Source organism: Accipiter gentilis, chromosome 18 (assembly GCF_929443795.1).
Source record: "Accipiter gentilis chromosome 18, bAccGen1.1, whole genome shotgun sequence".
In the NCBI taxonomy this organism is placed as follows: domain Eukaryota; kingdom Metazoa; phylum Chordata; class Aves; order Accipitriformes; family Accipitridae; genus Astur; species Astur gentilis.
In genome coordinates, this window is record NC_064897.1 from 2,915,003 (window position 1) to 2,928,991 (window position 13,989).

The window sequence follows — 13,989 nt, forward strand, 5'->3', positions numbered from 1 at the left end:
TTGAACTTAGGTCTCCAGGACTTACTAGACAGTAAGACCTTGGGCAGAACACATCATCTCGATTTCCTTTTTGTAAGAACAAGGATAAAACTATTCCTTTCCCTCCCTTTTGTAAAGTACTATGATACACATCACTGTAAAGTGCTTGCTCGTACCCATTTACTTTGTCTCAGGTCCTTATATTGCTTTTCATTTTCTTCACACATCCATTTATTCCTGACAGACCTTATTGACTAGAGCCACACCTGTCTGATGATGTTCTTCCTTGCCCAGCAATTAGAATCATGAAATTGTGTTTGAATCTTGCAGTGGCAACACCGTACATGTGCACTTGGTTGAATGTCATGAACACATAGTAAATTAGTGGTATTTTCTTCTTGCAGATATTGATGAATGTGCTTTACCTACTGGAGGGCATATCTGTTCCTTTCGATGTATTAATATTCCTGGGAGTTTTCAGTGTACTTGTCCCTCCACTGGTTACAGGTTGGCACCCAATGCACGCAACTGCCAAGGTGAGTTCAATAACTGCAGGGAGACCTAACTGAATTGTGGACTTCTAAAAAGTTCTAGCAAGTTTTTATGTTTAAAAAAACGCCTTCCCTAGAACATTATAAGTAAAGCAGTAAACATCAGCTTGAAATCTGAAGAAACCAATATTTTATAATAAATATACAGGAAATTTCTCTTACATACTATACAATGCAGTAGAGAATACTTTTTACAACATTATTAAAGAATTATACAAAATTCTGAAGATGGAGATTCCCACTGTGAAATGGTATGAATTAGTTTAGCCATTAAAAGGAAATACACTGTAAACATTTCAGCAAATATTTAGGTCTTGTCCACTTAGTGGCACTGCTGCTCTTCCTTTTCCTGTTCTTGCCTGTTGTTTGGGTTATGTTTCTTCTTTTTTGTTCTCCTCCCCTCCCCTTCCAATCGTAATAATGTTTAATAGCACTCCATGTTCTGTAGTACCTAACATGATAATTTCATCATCTGGCACCTGCAAGTAGAGGAAAGGCATGTGTTTAATCCACTCACCTTTTTCCATTTGGCAGATATTGATGAGTGTGTTGCAGAAAGCCACAACTGCTCTTTCAATGAGACCTGCTTTAACATCCAGGGGGGCTTTCGCTGCCTGTCTTTGGAATGTCCAGAAAATTACCGCAAGTCAGGAGATACGTAAGTACTTCCTTTTTGAAGTTTGAACAGTTTTTTGGTGACATGCTACTGCCAACTGAATACATAACGGATTCTGGCAAATACGTATTTTGTTGGTAGGCCTACCCTATGTTTTGCACACACGGGTCTGGTCCCTTTCTCAAGCTCCTGTTTCAGTCTAAGAAAAAGGTATTGCCTTAAAAAAATGCCACGTGTCAGTGGTTTACATCGTAATGCTCTCCACAGCCATGAGCAGATGTTCTCTCTCTGGCTACCTCGCAGGCAACCTGTTAGGAGGGTTACATTCAGCTTCAAAATTCTGACTTTTATTTCGTTTCACACGTAGTCTTTCCTTACTACTGCACTCCAGTGAAAGAGTTCTTTTTAGCTCCCTCTAAATTTTTACCAGTGCTGCTGCAAAGCATTGCAAGAATGTCTTATTTTTAGTACCATTTTACCTCTGTTAAAAAAGCTGGGAAACCTAGCAAGGGTGGTATGTTACCTGCTGCTCAAACTTGTGTCTCTTAACCTAGCTAAGAGAAAGTGTATGCATTCTGGTGTTGAAAATATGAGACAGCTTTGGGAGGAGGGGCAGCTGGCAGCTCATTTATACCCATCAAACGGTGCTAGCAAAGTGGAGAAGTTGTTGCAAAATTTCAGTCACGTAGCTAGAGTTTATGGCTGATGCAGATGACCACTTTTCCTCCTGCCCTGTGGCTTTATGGCCACCCTGTACTCCAGTGATTCTTCCAAAGGCTGTTCCATAGTCCCCCTCATCTGCCCCATACCCAGGTAAGTGTATGCTCCACCAGCTAGGGAGGAAAGCTGATAAACCACATTTGTCATTGGCCTGCTATTGCTTTTCACAGTCAGTGTTCATATGCTCAGCATCTTTTAGATAAAATTGAGTACTCTGTGCCTCCTCTGTAGAGTGAAGCTAGTGCTGATCTTCATTGGAGGGACTTTGTGGGGATTAGTTAGTTTCCATTTAAAACTTAGTCTGTGAAATGCCATATAAGTGGCAGAGCAGATGTATTTGACCAGAATGCTGTAGAGGGAGTTCATGGTGTAAAAACAGATATTTGTAAAATACACTTGTATTCTGAGAAGTGTCAGTAGTAATTACTTTTTAATACATTTATCATATCAATAAACAAGCAGTGCTTCGTGATGCAGATGTTCTCTTTATTTGTAATATTGTGGGTTCATTTGTATCCAAATTCAAAAAAAGTCATTTGCAATGGGACACTAAGCAGAATTAGCATATTTCTACTCTTATGGACATCCCTGAGTTGCAAAGTTCGGTTTATAAAATACACATTGAACACACACATTCCATTTCATCTTCTTTCTTATCTATATTTTTATGCATGTGTTGAAATTAATGGCTATTTGAGATGTAAGGGATCTTTTGGGGAAGTAGTAGAACGTCTGAATTTTTTTTTCTGTGTCTGGGTTGTTGGGGCCCTGCAATGGCTTACTCTGCCTAGCTTGAACAGACTCTGAGGGAGAGATTCTTCTGATGTGCTAGGGCTATAATTAGGCTATGAGTCAGACACAAATCCCGTAGCTGCTCAGTGAAGTTCTAATTATTTTAATTCCTTGAGTTATTATCTTGTTGGATTTATTAGGTTTTTCCCTCTCAACAGCTACAGACACAGTTAGTAAATTTATTGTCAAAAATGTGTTTGCATAAACCAAAGAGAATATGAGTTCATTATCTTTACTGCAAAAAGTCCAAGTTAGTTCAATGGGGAGATAGGTACTCTCATACTTAACCAGTATACGAGTATTATACCAACATGCCAGAATCAGGGTTTATGTATTGGGTTGCCTTGTGCCCATTGGGGAACAGTTTCATAAGCAGCTTTTTAGCATCTTTTTACATCCAAACTAATTTACATATTCTTGAATCATTTATTTTTGGCATATATAACCTAGCATAGCTGATAGATAGCATATCTTCATTAGCTTTTGCATGATAATGACATTAAATCACTTTTTTACCCAACCTTGTGCCAGGTCTCTAAAATCAAAACAGTTGGCTTCTCATAACATCGTATCTACTACAGGTACCATTTTCCTCTCATTTTTATTCAGAACACACTCCGGTATTACCAACTTGCCACATCATAAGACAGACAACACATTTTCCATTCCGATCAAGTTGACACCTCATGGGATTTTTTACCCTATCTCCAGTATTTTCTCTGGAACAGCTATAATTTAATAGGCCTCAGTCCTCAAAATCCAAGTTTGTTCATTGTTATTTTTCCTTAAAATCCTTCTGTACGGGCAACAGCCCTCAGTGGTCCAGAAGCTTCCCTACCCAATACCTTTAAAGCAGAGATTTTTGCATGGTAGTTGTTGCAGTGGCAATTGTCATCATGTGAAGAAATTGCAGGATCATCCCATGCTACAGGCTGAAAGCTCAGGATGCTATATGGATATTCTGAGCTTTCTGAGGAAACAGCCTGTGTAACCTTCCCCAAAGACCAGCAAAGTGCCTGATGTGGTCTGATCCTTAATGGTAACAATTTTATTGAAGGTCTTCTCTCTTTTGCTTAAATTCTGCCTTTTGGTTTTTTACCTTGATCAGCCTATAGGCTTGGCATTTTTCCAAGGAAAATTAAGATCTACTGCTACTCACAATAGGACTTAACTTGCTGTACTGCCTTGCCAAACACTCTTTGTTTTCAAATTGCATAACAAATTCTCTTTACGCGACACTGAAGTCTAACATTTGTAATATTTAAGCCAAGAAAAATAGTAGAAAAGATAAAGAAGCAGTTATGACGGCATGTCAGAAATGTGTGTGCTCCATTGAGCCAGATTGAGAAATATTTTTATATTCTAGACATGTCTGTGTATTATTATTAAGGTTGCCTGTCGCTTCTCATTATTAGGACCTGTTTTTAACTGCTTATAATTTTGCCAAAACATAACCAACGGCTGAAATTTTACATGCCAGTTGTCTGACTCAGGCTCAAGTTTTGGCAAATTTCAGCCAAAGCAGTTCAGTCATTTCCAAGATCAAGGGTAGGGAGGAACACATTGGGTTTTGTGTTTAAGGCATTTTGGTGATTTTTTTTTTTTTTTCTTTTAACAATTTGCTGTCATGTTTTGGAGCAGAAATCTGAAATTTGTTAGGAGATTACTTTTACGCTTTTAGTCATCCTTACCAAAAACCTCTGAAACTTCTGAAATTATGGACTTTGTGAAATTGCATTTAGCCTTTTTTCATAAACCTTAGGAAATGAGGACCTTGATGAGTAATCTTAATCCACCCCTGTATGCCAAAATAGAGTCAGGTCTACATGGAGTATTTCTGAGAGTTGTTTGTTTAACTTTTGCTTCAAGTCCTTGAATGATAAGGATTTCACAGCCTCAGTAGCAACCTGTCTTTGCGTTTGACTATCTTCCTCAGTACAATTTAATTCTTCCTCTCAGTAGAGAGGTCTTTCTTGTTTAGCAACCAACATTTCTCTTCTGATTCAGCAGACCTAAGATTCTTGCAGCTCTTTAAAGCAGTCTAAAATGTGCAGGTACCAACTTCAGAGACTGTGTGAGCCTGCTCCCACATATAGCCACAGGAAAGAAGCCCAATCTTCCCCATAAGGTCAACTTCTACCTGTCCTGGGCCAGGTGCTGCCAGCCCTAACAACCCCAGAGCCTGTTTCTTCTGTGCTTTCAAAGACCACTCAGACTCCGTGGATAAGAAAGCTGTTTCTAGCACGGGTAAGAGAAGAGATGACTTGGTAAGAAGGAGAGGCGTACTTAGGGATAGAGAGGCTGAATGGAGGGAGGGAGGAATGGGTCTGAAGGTATGACCAGATGAGGAGAATGAATCTGGGAGACACTTGAGGGGTAAAAGGTAAAATTGGGTACAACAATTTAGAGACAAGGAAGAAACCAAGCAGAGTCAGGAGCTTATGGTTAAGGGTGGTTGATGCCACATTCAGATGAAGACCATCTGAGTGAGGAATAATTTGGGATGGCTGTAGAAAGATACTGAGGGAAGGGGTGTATGCTTTGGGACTAGTGCTGTGAGGTGTAGGAACTGAGGCAACCAAGTGTCAGCCAGGAGAGGATGGAGCAAGAGAGGATTGGCAGTGGCTGAGTAGACAGTCCTGATGCCAGATGTTTGAGTGAGCAGGAAGGGCAGTAGGCAAGGAAAGGGGATAGGAAGAAGGAGCCAGGTTGGGAAAGACAGGTGAAGAAGACGAGGATAGGACATAAAAGCTCAGTGCTGTCAAAATGAAGATGGGTCTGTCTCTTCTATAGCTTGAAAACTACTCGAGACTTTTCCAGCTCCAGACAGGAGGAACATAGAAAGTATTTGTCCATCCTGTCTACTGTACTGCTGTATACTGTATTCCTGCCTGAGCCTGAAGTGGGACTCCAGATTCTCCTCTAGTTAAGAAATATCTGTGAAAACCAACCATCGGTTGGTTTCATTCCCTTTTAAGTTCTGGTCTGTTTAAGACAAAAACCACCTTCACTACACAGCTGCTCTGTTAACATAAATGTAGAGATCCACAATGTGGTGATACAGCCCAGCTGATGACGCATCTGGGCCTCAAGGTGTGGTGCAACCAGCTGAAAAGAAATACACACTGATGATAGCATGAGTGAGTGCCTTCGTAGTGGAGTATATTCTAGGAGGTCTGGAAGATTGTTACAGCTCTGGAAATCTCCAGGGTCGAATTTCAGAGATGTGTAGTGGGTAGTTTAGTAATAATACTTGGTTAGTCATTCAGCATGTTGAGATGGTTCCCCTGTATGAAGTAAATTGCGAAGTCATAAATCTTGCTAAAAAGTTCTTTTCCCTTCAGTGCATGAGGAATTGTTGTATACCGCTCAACTCCTTTGGGCACAATGGAATAAATTGCCTCTGTACCACGTGAAAACCAGCTCAGAAATTAAAAGGAGGGAAGGCAGAAAATATTTTCTCCTCATTTCTCTGTTAGGAAATGTTGTATTCATTATCTAAAATGGAATCTCTCTAGTTTTGGTAGTTTTCCTTTATGAGTAACCAGTGTTCAGGACATGAAATTCAAACTATGAGTAATTCTTTGAAACCAGTATTTCAGCCACATAAATAAACCTAAGAGAACAGAGTAGTAAGTGAGCTAAAATAATAAGGAACGAATTCAGGAAGGAGCATTTAGCAGCATTATATGCTTATTTTTGTAGCCTATGCGCCTAGTTGCAGAGGTTTGCAAAGATGTATATAAAATTGCCTCACTGCAAAGCAGCACATATTTTACTTGGGCTGAGTGTTGGGTTTCTCTGGTAGCACCTTGGTGCCTCCTCAGCACTCCCCTTCTCCCACCGGGTGCCCCGTGCTGCCTCCCACAGCGACGCGGCATGGTGGCATGGTAGCTGTACAGCCAGCTCATCCATCCCGACGTGCCACGGAGCTGGAGCAGCACCCGGGGTCTTGGGCTGCTCACTCACTAGCAGTAGGTTGTTGGATTCCCCTGCCGTACGATTTTCTTCTGCCCACTGAAGGGAAGCATTTAAACAAGGTCTCGAGAGTACACTGAGATTTAAATGCTCATTGCTTATTGCCTTTGTGGTGCGTGACCCCAGAATGAACTGTGGTTCTTGAAAGCAATAATATTTGCTATCTCTCCTCTGTGGTTATTTGACGGAACAATTAGTGCACATTAACTAAACCTGTAGTGAAGTGTGCAGTGTGTAGTGTGCACCACCAAAGAATAAGATAAAAGAAGATGAATTTTGAATAATTCTAGCTCCTAGCCGCAGGCACATCTGTCTCCACAAATAACTCTGAATCAGCAGAAAGTCCTTTTTCAAATCTTAGGAAGCTGGAAGCCTTTGGTTTTTGTTCTCTTAAAAAATTCTGGCTATTATTATAAAATGTATTTTACTTTTATAAAAGAATAAATCAGGGCATCTTTATGAGCACGTAAGTGCTCATGAGCATGTACATGCTTCCAAAAAGATTTACATGAAGAAAACATTTCCAGCTAAGAAATTAATTGTCTTGACTTGCTTCATGATTTCAGCAAAACCAAGTAGCCTCGTGATTTCAACAAAACCAGCTAATTCTCTTTAGTGGAGTTATTGATGACATTTCAGAAAAGAATGCAGAACTCACTATACCTGAAAATATTCCAAGAGTATCCACACCTAATTAGCTGGCCATCCTGTGAAGACTTGTGCGTGCTCTTCATACACATGAATAAAATTAAGAATGCATCTAAGTCTTCAAAGAATTGCTTTGTACTTTCGTTTGCAAGTGGTATTAAAAGAAAACATAGAACACATTAACTGAAGAACTGAGGGTGCTTTTAACTACTCTTTTTGAAAATGCTTATTTTGCATGTAATGAGAAGTTCCTGGAATTCAGGTCACCATGCACTGGCAACAAAGTGAGGCTTGCTTATGAGCAACAGTTCTGTTGATACCAGATACTCCTGATAGGAGCTCAGTTTTATTTGTCAAAATAAAATACATGAAATGGGCACTCAAATTTCCTTGAGGTTGTAAGAAACAAACCATGCTTTCATACTGGAGCATTTCTTAGTAAAGAAACGATTAAGTAGTTCAGGTTCCAAAACCTCAACCTGTGGACTGAATATTGCTTTTGAGTGGAGACGCTTTTGTACATAATTTAATTGATTCATAGTTGTGCGTGAGGCAAGTTTGGAGCTAAATGCACAACCTGATCATCCCCAAATTTTGCAGTCAACATCCAGCTGAGATTGTCATGCCTACCTCTACTTCTATGCACCTGTGCGAGAGGATGTTCAGATACTAACTTGAATGTAGTCATTTGGGCATATCTTCAATCTGAAATTCATATAAACTTTCCTTGTATGCAATTCTTTAAACACTTCTGAAACCCACCAGGTATCTTGACATGTCAGGTCTTCATTATTGTACTGGTAAATGACAACATTCTTTAATAGCAGTGACTTTAATGCCCATACCTGTCTGTGCCATATTTTTCTGGGCAAACTTTACTTGTCTCAGTAACAGAAAGAGAGGAGATTGCTCCCTCCATGCAGATCGTGATTTCTAGTGCTGATGTTCATTGTTCGCTTTCAGCCTGTATGAGTGATCTCTTCCTAGTTTTCTGGCTTTTTCACTGTAATATAGAGCCTAGTGATAAGGGAAGGAAGCAGCAGAGGGCAACTTTCTCACTCGCCAACGTTATTCCCATGACTCAAGGCTGTGTAAGTGTGGACTGAATGTACAGGGCACATGCTGGAGACATCAGGCCATTGGATCTTGTTCTCAATGCTTGCCTAGATGGGTGTTAGACTGACTCAGGTTGGTTCTCCTGGTAGCACAGGGAAATACTGTGCCACAGTGGGAGGAAGAAGGTTTGTCTTCAAAACAAATAAACCTTGACATGCAGGCAGTGTTGGAAGTAAGTTTTACATTTCTCTGTATGCTGTCAGATGAGGAACATAAATAGTGCAGTATCTAGAGTGCCTCTTCTCTCTCAGAAAGACCAACTCCTTGTACATTTGTGGCTTTCAGAATACTTTGCCCAGTCTTGAAATCCAGCCAGACATCCCAAGTAGGACACAGTCAACTCACTAACCTCTTAAAATCTCTTCCTTTATTTAACATATGTCTGGTCAACAGAAGAATAAAACTTGGGGCGGGGGGGGGTGAGGGGTGGGGCGGGAGCCAGTGTTCTCCCTAGGAAAAGCTTAGCTGATCTAAATGCAAACAAAGTCTCACCCACACCAAGGTGTCAGACTCCATCCATCTGTGCTTGCAAAGAAAGAGCAATGCTTCTGAAAATGGCAACGCTTCTCCAGAAGTACCAACTACAGACAAGTTCATCCTTATTTAATAAGTGTCCATTTGCAATATGACTGAGGTGCCAGGCTGAAGAATGGATACAGTATGCAAGTCAACATATCTTTTCCCACCCCCACTGCCCTTGCTTTCCTATCACGCTTGCTAAATGTACGCTAATCTTCCTCTTGTCTTGTGTTCTCACTTTTCTTGCAGTCGCTGTGAGCGCTTGCCTTGTAATGAAAATAAGGAGTGCCAGAGCCTGCCTCTGAGAATAACCTACTATCACCTCTCTTTTCCTACCAACATTCAAGTACCCACCGACATTTTCCGCATGGGCCCTTCCAATGCTGTCCCTGGGGATAAAATTCTGCTGTCCATCATCAGCGGGAACCAGGAGGGTTTTTTCACCACAAAAAAAGTGAACAACCACAGTGGCATTGTGGTCATGCAGCGGCAAATCACAGAGCCCAGAGACCTTCTTCTGACAATTCAAATGCAACTTTCCCGCCATGGAACTGTCAACACGTTTATTGCCAAACTTTTTATCTTTGTCTCTGCACAGCTCTGATCCCTATCTTACAAGCATCATTGGCTACTTTTTCTCTTCTAAGAGTAGCTTTTTTCCCCCAATTTTAATAAAGGTTTAGTTCATCTGTTGCATGCTGCACTTGCATTTTATTTGCCATCATTGTTACAGTTCTCCACTTTCTCCTATCACTGAATGTCTCAATTTGGGGAGATTCTTATGTGTACTCTGCATCATTATAAAAAGCAGAAACTGGTGTGTAAGAGCTTATTACCTGAATATACCGAGCACTGAAAACTATTAATTTACTTCATACAGTAGTGGAGTTGGTCTCATTTGATGATTCACAGCTGCATATGTTTAGGTCTAAATTTTCAAAACAAAATAGGTACATAATTTCAACTGTCTCAGCTGAGACATCTTTAGAGAGTTTCCTTACTTATGGGGTAAATACTGTGCATTTTCTGAAAATCTATTAAAAGGGCATAAATTAGGCCCTTAGGACCTCAGAGGTGCCCAGCACACAAGTCACGTGGAGAGTGTGGAGCCAGATTCTCTAGCTGCGCTAGTTATCGTTGCTCTGTTGTGGCCAATGAGCTTGTGCTGATTTCCACCAGGTACAGATCACAGTTCTAAATTTAAGGACAGTGCAAAAGAGAATCTCCTCTAAAGAACATTCATTTTACAGATTTTTCAACTTCCTTACTGTGGAATTTCCATGGAATTGAAAAACTAATGATGGGAAAACAACAATGAACTTCCTAACAGCATTCACCTAGTAGCAGAGAGCTCCTTTCTATTTCACAGGCTGTATCCTGAGATGTGTCTACAGGAACATTTGAAAAATATATTTAATTGGTCTCATAACAGTTTTGTCTCTCCAACTTCCATATCAAAGCTGATAAATTTTGAACTGTAAAGACTTTACACAACAACAAAAAAAAAAACCCCAGCCAGACCCTAGCAGCCCTGACAGGTTGGCCAGAATTCTAATATCCAAATCTTTCTTCCTTTACTTCTACGACTTTCTTCCTTTGCTTCAATACAATCAAGAACAATGTAGACAACACAACTGGAATTTCTTTGGAATTCTTTTGTTTTGTGGGCTGGAAAAGGATTTCTTTTACTCTTCAGTCCTTGTATTGATAAATATTAAAAACTCAGTCCCAGAGGTATGGTCTAAAAATTGATGGTTTACACCATCCTGGACTCAAATATCTCTGCTGCCTGGTACATAGGCAGAATAGTCAGTCCATAGATGAATGAGGAGTAATTCGTGTGAATGCACATATAAAAAAAATGCTTCACTGTGTAAATACAGACAGCACAGACAAGGTACAAGGTTAGAAACTGGGAACCTTCTAAACTAAGATCACAGGCCTTAACCACCTGAACACAAGGAATTACTCTATTAGCTGTAAGCTGTGGGCTCTCAGGCTCATCATCAGCCAAGGACTAGATTGGGGCATGATCACAGCACTCTGCCAGAGTATTACATGTTCCCTAAGGCAAAGTTTATCCCAGCTGGCTGACAGGAGTTCAAGTCTCACGAGGAATGCCAATGTTTAATAAGTCTGTTGACACATACTTATAAAGCTGCCAGAAGTTGCCAGTGGGGATAGAGTCCCAGCTTTAAATATTGAAAGCACAAGCCCGTGCTACTTGAGCTAATGGGGTTTCTTACTGCCACAGAAGATGCTTGTATATAAATGCCCTCTGGCTACCAGTTCATTATGAGGCCATAATTAAGTAGGATAAAGATTCAAAAATAAAATTCATTTTTGCAAGCATTAATATATATTTGTTTGGCAGGAAAAGAAGGGAGTGTGAGAATTTGGCCCTCAGTATTGTAAAATGCTACCATATTAATTGCATTCAGCAAGTAATTCAAGAACATGGAGCTCAGATTCTCCTGTATTAGATGCTTTAATGCTGCAGTGTAGCTGGAACTTTCAAGAACATGTATGTAATTATGCAGCACCATTTATGTGCATGGTTCTTTCCAAATGAAAATGAAATCACAGCTCCTGGTCCAAGGAACTTACTAGTTGAATCCAACGGAGAATATGAAAAGGAATGACACCAGGACCCAAGAAGAAATTAAAAAATGTATTCGGGAAAGGATTATTTGCAAAATAATCAGAGCAACTGAGCTTTTTCCTAACCTTTTTGTCTTTTAAATGAAAAAGGCCTGGAGGAGATACCAGCTCCAAAGCTGCAATTTTTATTAGAGGGGGAAAACTTGAAGGAAAGATTTGAATAAAGAAGTTCTCAGCACTTACGAAGAAACTTTCGTCAGTCACAGTCCCCACTATAGGAGGATGCAAGCAAAAAAGGAAAATGTCAGCTAATCAGAAGATCAAATGCAAAGATGATGTGTAAGGATAAAATTAAAAAGTATTTTGAGATCAGAGCACATCATTAATAGCAAATATTAGTATTTGAAATAAATGCTAGTTGTCAAAGAAGTTACTCCAGAAGATGTCTAAAGATGTGCCGTCAAAGCAGTGAGAGAACAAAGTGTTATCAACTGCACTTTGCATATGCTGAAGCAATTAGCAGGGATATGAAAAAAAAAAAGAGATCAGAGAATGTATATTTAGGCAGGGCAGAATGAAAGCACAAACTCAAGTTTAGCAGTGTGGACAGAGCATGCAAAAAAAAAAAAGGTTGTGGGATTTGTAAGAGGAGAAAGAAACAGTGCAAAGAAATAGAGCTGACACAAATGTTTATCTGTCACGTGTATGCTTACAAGCTGGATGGATCTAGAAACTAGTTTTATTTAGGAACTAACACAAATCACTCGTGATCATTGTAATCCTCCGTTTCTGTATGCAGGGTACCTAATTCATGTCAGAATGCTTTACTCCAGTGAATCAGAAGTGAGAATCATGAATGTAAGTTTTACTTAGGACTTCATCTTAAAAAAATTCATGGCTTTATTGGATAAGAATTTCAGAAATGTTTGTGTTTGCCAAATTTTGTTCCAGCTGAAGTCAAGAGTAAAGCTCCCTTTTCTTCCCAAGAAGGGGTAAAGGCAGACTAATACTGAACGCTTCAGACACTCAAACCACAATGTTTTTGCATACAAATTCTATTATCTAAATACAGCTATGAAAATTTAGGATGCTCTATGTATTGTACCAGTACTTGTTTGGTAATAATGTCCCAAAATGAGTTACACAAGCTACTGATTATTGGTGTCCCTAAAACCTTTAGGTGGTGCTATATTTATTATTTATGTGTTACATAATGCAAAGAGACTTTTAAAGAACTTCTTCAGAACTTGTAAACACGTTATTGGAAGTAACACCAGTCTGACTTAGGTGTTGGGACCCCAGCTCAGCAGGATCCTGAGGAGAGATGCAGTGTTTGTTTGTATGGCTGTATAGATGTAAATGTCTACTAAATGCCTCTACAAACAGTAAGGAAAAAAAAAAGGGAGAGAGGAAAACAAACACAACTGATGTATGTTTTGCCTCAATTCTATTTGTCACGTGTTTTGAAATAGACTATTTTACACAGGAACTAGACTGTGAATTTAGCTGATTCTTATTTCACAGATGCGAGGGTCAGCTAGTTGGAAGTCCTTTCTTAATTTGGCAGCTGACGTTTAAAATAAGGGGATGGAATCTGTTATCGTAGGTCAGGCTCTTATGTCCATATATCCAGACTTAATTTGTTCTACAATGACCAGCATAACCAGCAGAAAGCCCTATTCTGTTCCCTGTGAGATGCCTAGGAAATGATGAAATTTTGTACCCAGGTAAAGGTGGGAAGTAAAAGGTCACTCCTGGCCTGTATCTCCTGGCCAGTCTCAAAACATCAACTACAGAGTGAGAATAACAAGCCAGACTCAGCTGGTGTAAATTAACCCAGCTTCATTGCCTTCCTGTGGACTATGCCTGTTCACATCTGTTTGAGCATGGTTTCCTTAATGTTGATTCATGCTTTCTCTTTTATCCTTACTTTAGCTTCATACAATATCAGCGTGTTTGGCTTTGTCTTCTTTGATGAGCAAATGTGGGTAGCATATAATAAGAAGTTACTGATGTATTTATTATTAATAGAGCCATAAAGTCCCTTTGAACATCTGAAAAAAGATGGCTTGTAGGTGTGGACTTGGGTAACACATTTGTGAAAAGAGCAAGAACCATTTGTTTCTAGAGGTATCTGACAAAGTAAAGCTTCCATTTTTGTTTCCCTTTTAGTCAGTGAATTTTTCTTCCTTTTAATCTTTTAGTTCCCCCCCACTGACACTGCAGTCTTTTCTTTTTTCCACTTAGAAATATGAAGAAATGGGCAGGTCAAAGTTGAGATCATTTGTGGGGCTTAGTCACATTGTGAGTCCCAGCATAGCCCTTTCATCTCTCATGAACACAGACCGGGTATTGTGTGAAGTTCTTGAACTGTAAGTGACTTTAAATTCACTCTAGTGGACAAGGGTGAGAAGAAGTCATTTAACTTTTAATAGACTTTCAAGGACGAATGAGCAGCTGGTTGAGATG

The 13,989-nt window shown here is 39.7% G+C and overlaps 1 protein-coding gene across 2 annotated transcripts in view; it reads left to right on the forward strand.

Moving 5' to 3' along the window:
- FBLN1 (fibulin 1) overlaps positions 1 to 13,989 on the forward strand; it is an 82,500-nt gene that overhangs the window by 44,326 nt on the left and 24,185 nt on the right. The window contains exons 13-15 of one of the 2 annotated variants that reach the window (XM_049821487.1): positions 384 to 515; positions 1,065 to 1,188; positions 9,169 to 9,612. In XM_049821487.1, coding sequence (XP_049677444.1) covers positions 384 to 515; positions 1,065 to 1,188; positions 9,169 to 9,523 — 611 coding nt within the window. In that variant the 3' untranslated portion in view covers positions 9,524 to 9,612. Of the gene's footprint in view, positions 1 to 383; positions 516 to 1,064; positions 1,189 to 9,168; positions 9,613 to 13,989 lie in introns of those variants that run through there. The other variant, XM_049821486.1, reaches the window with a different exon arrangement.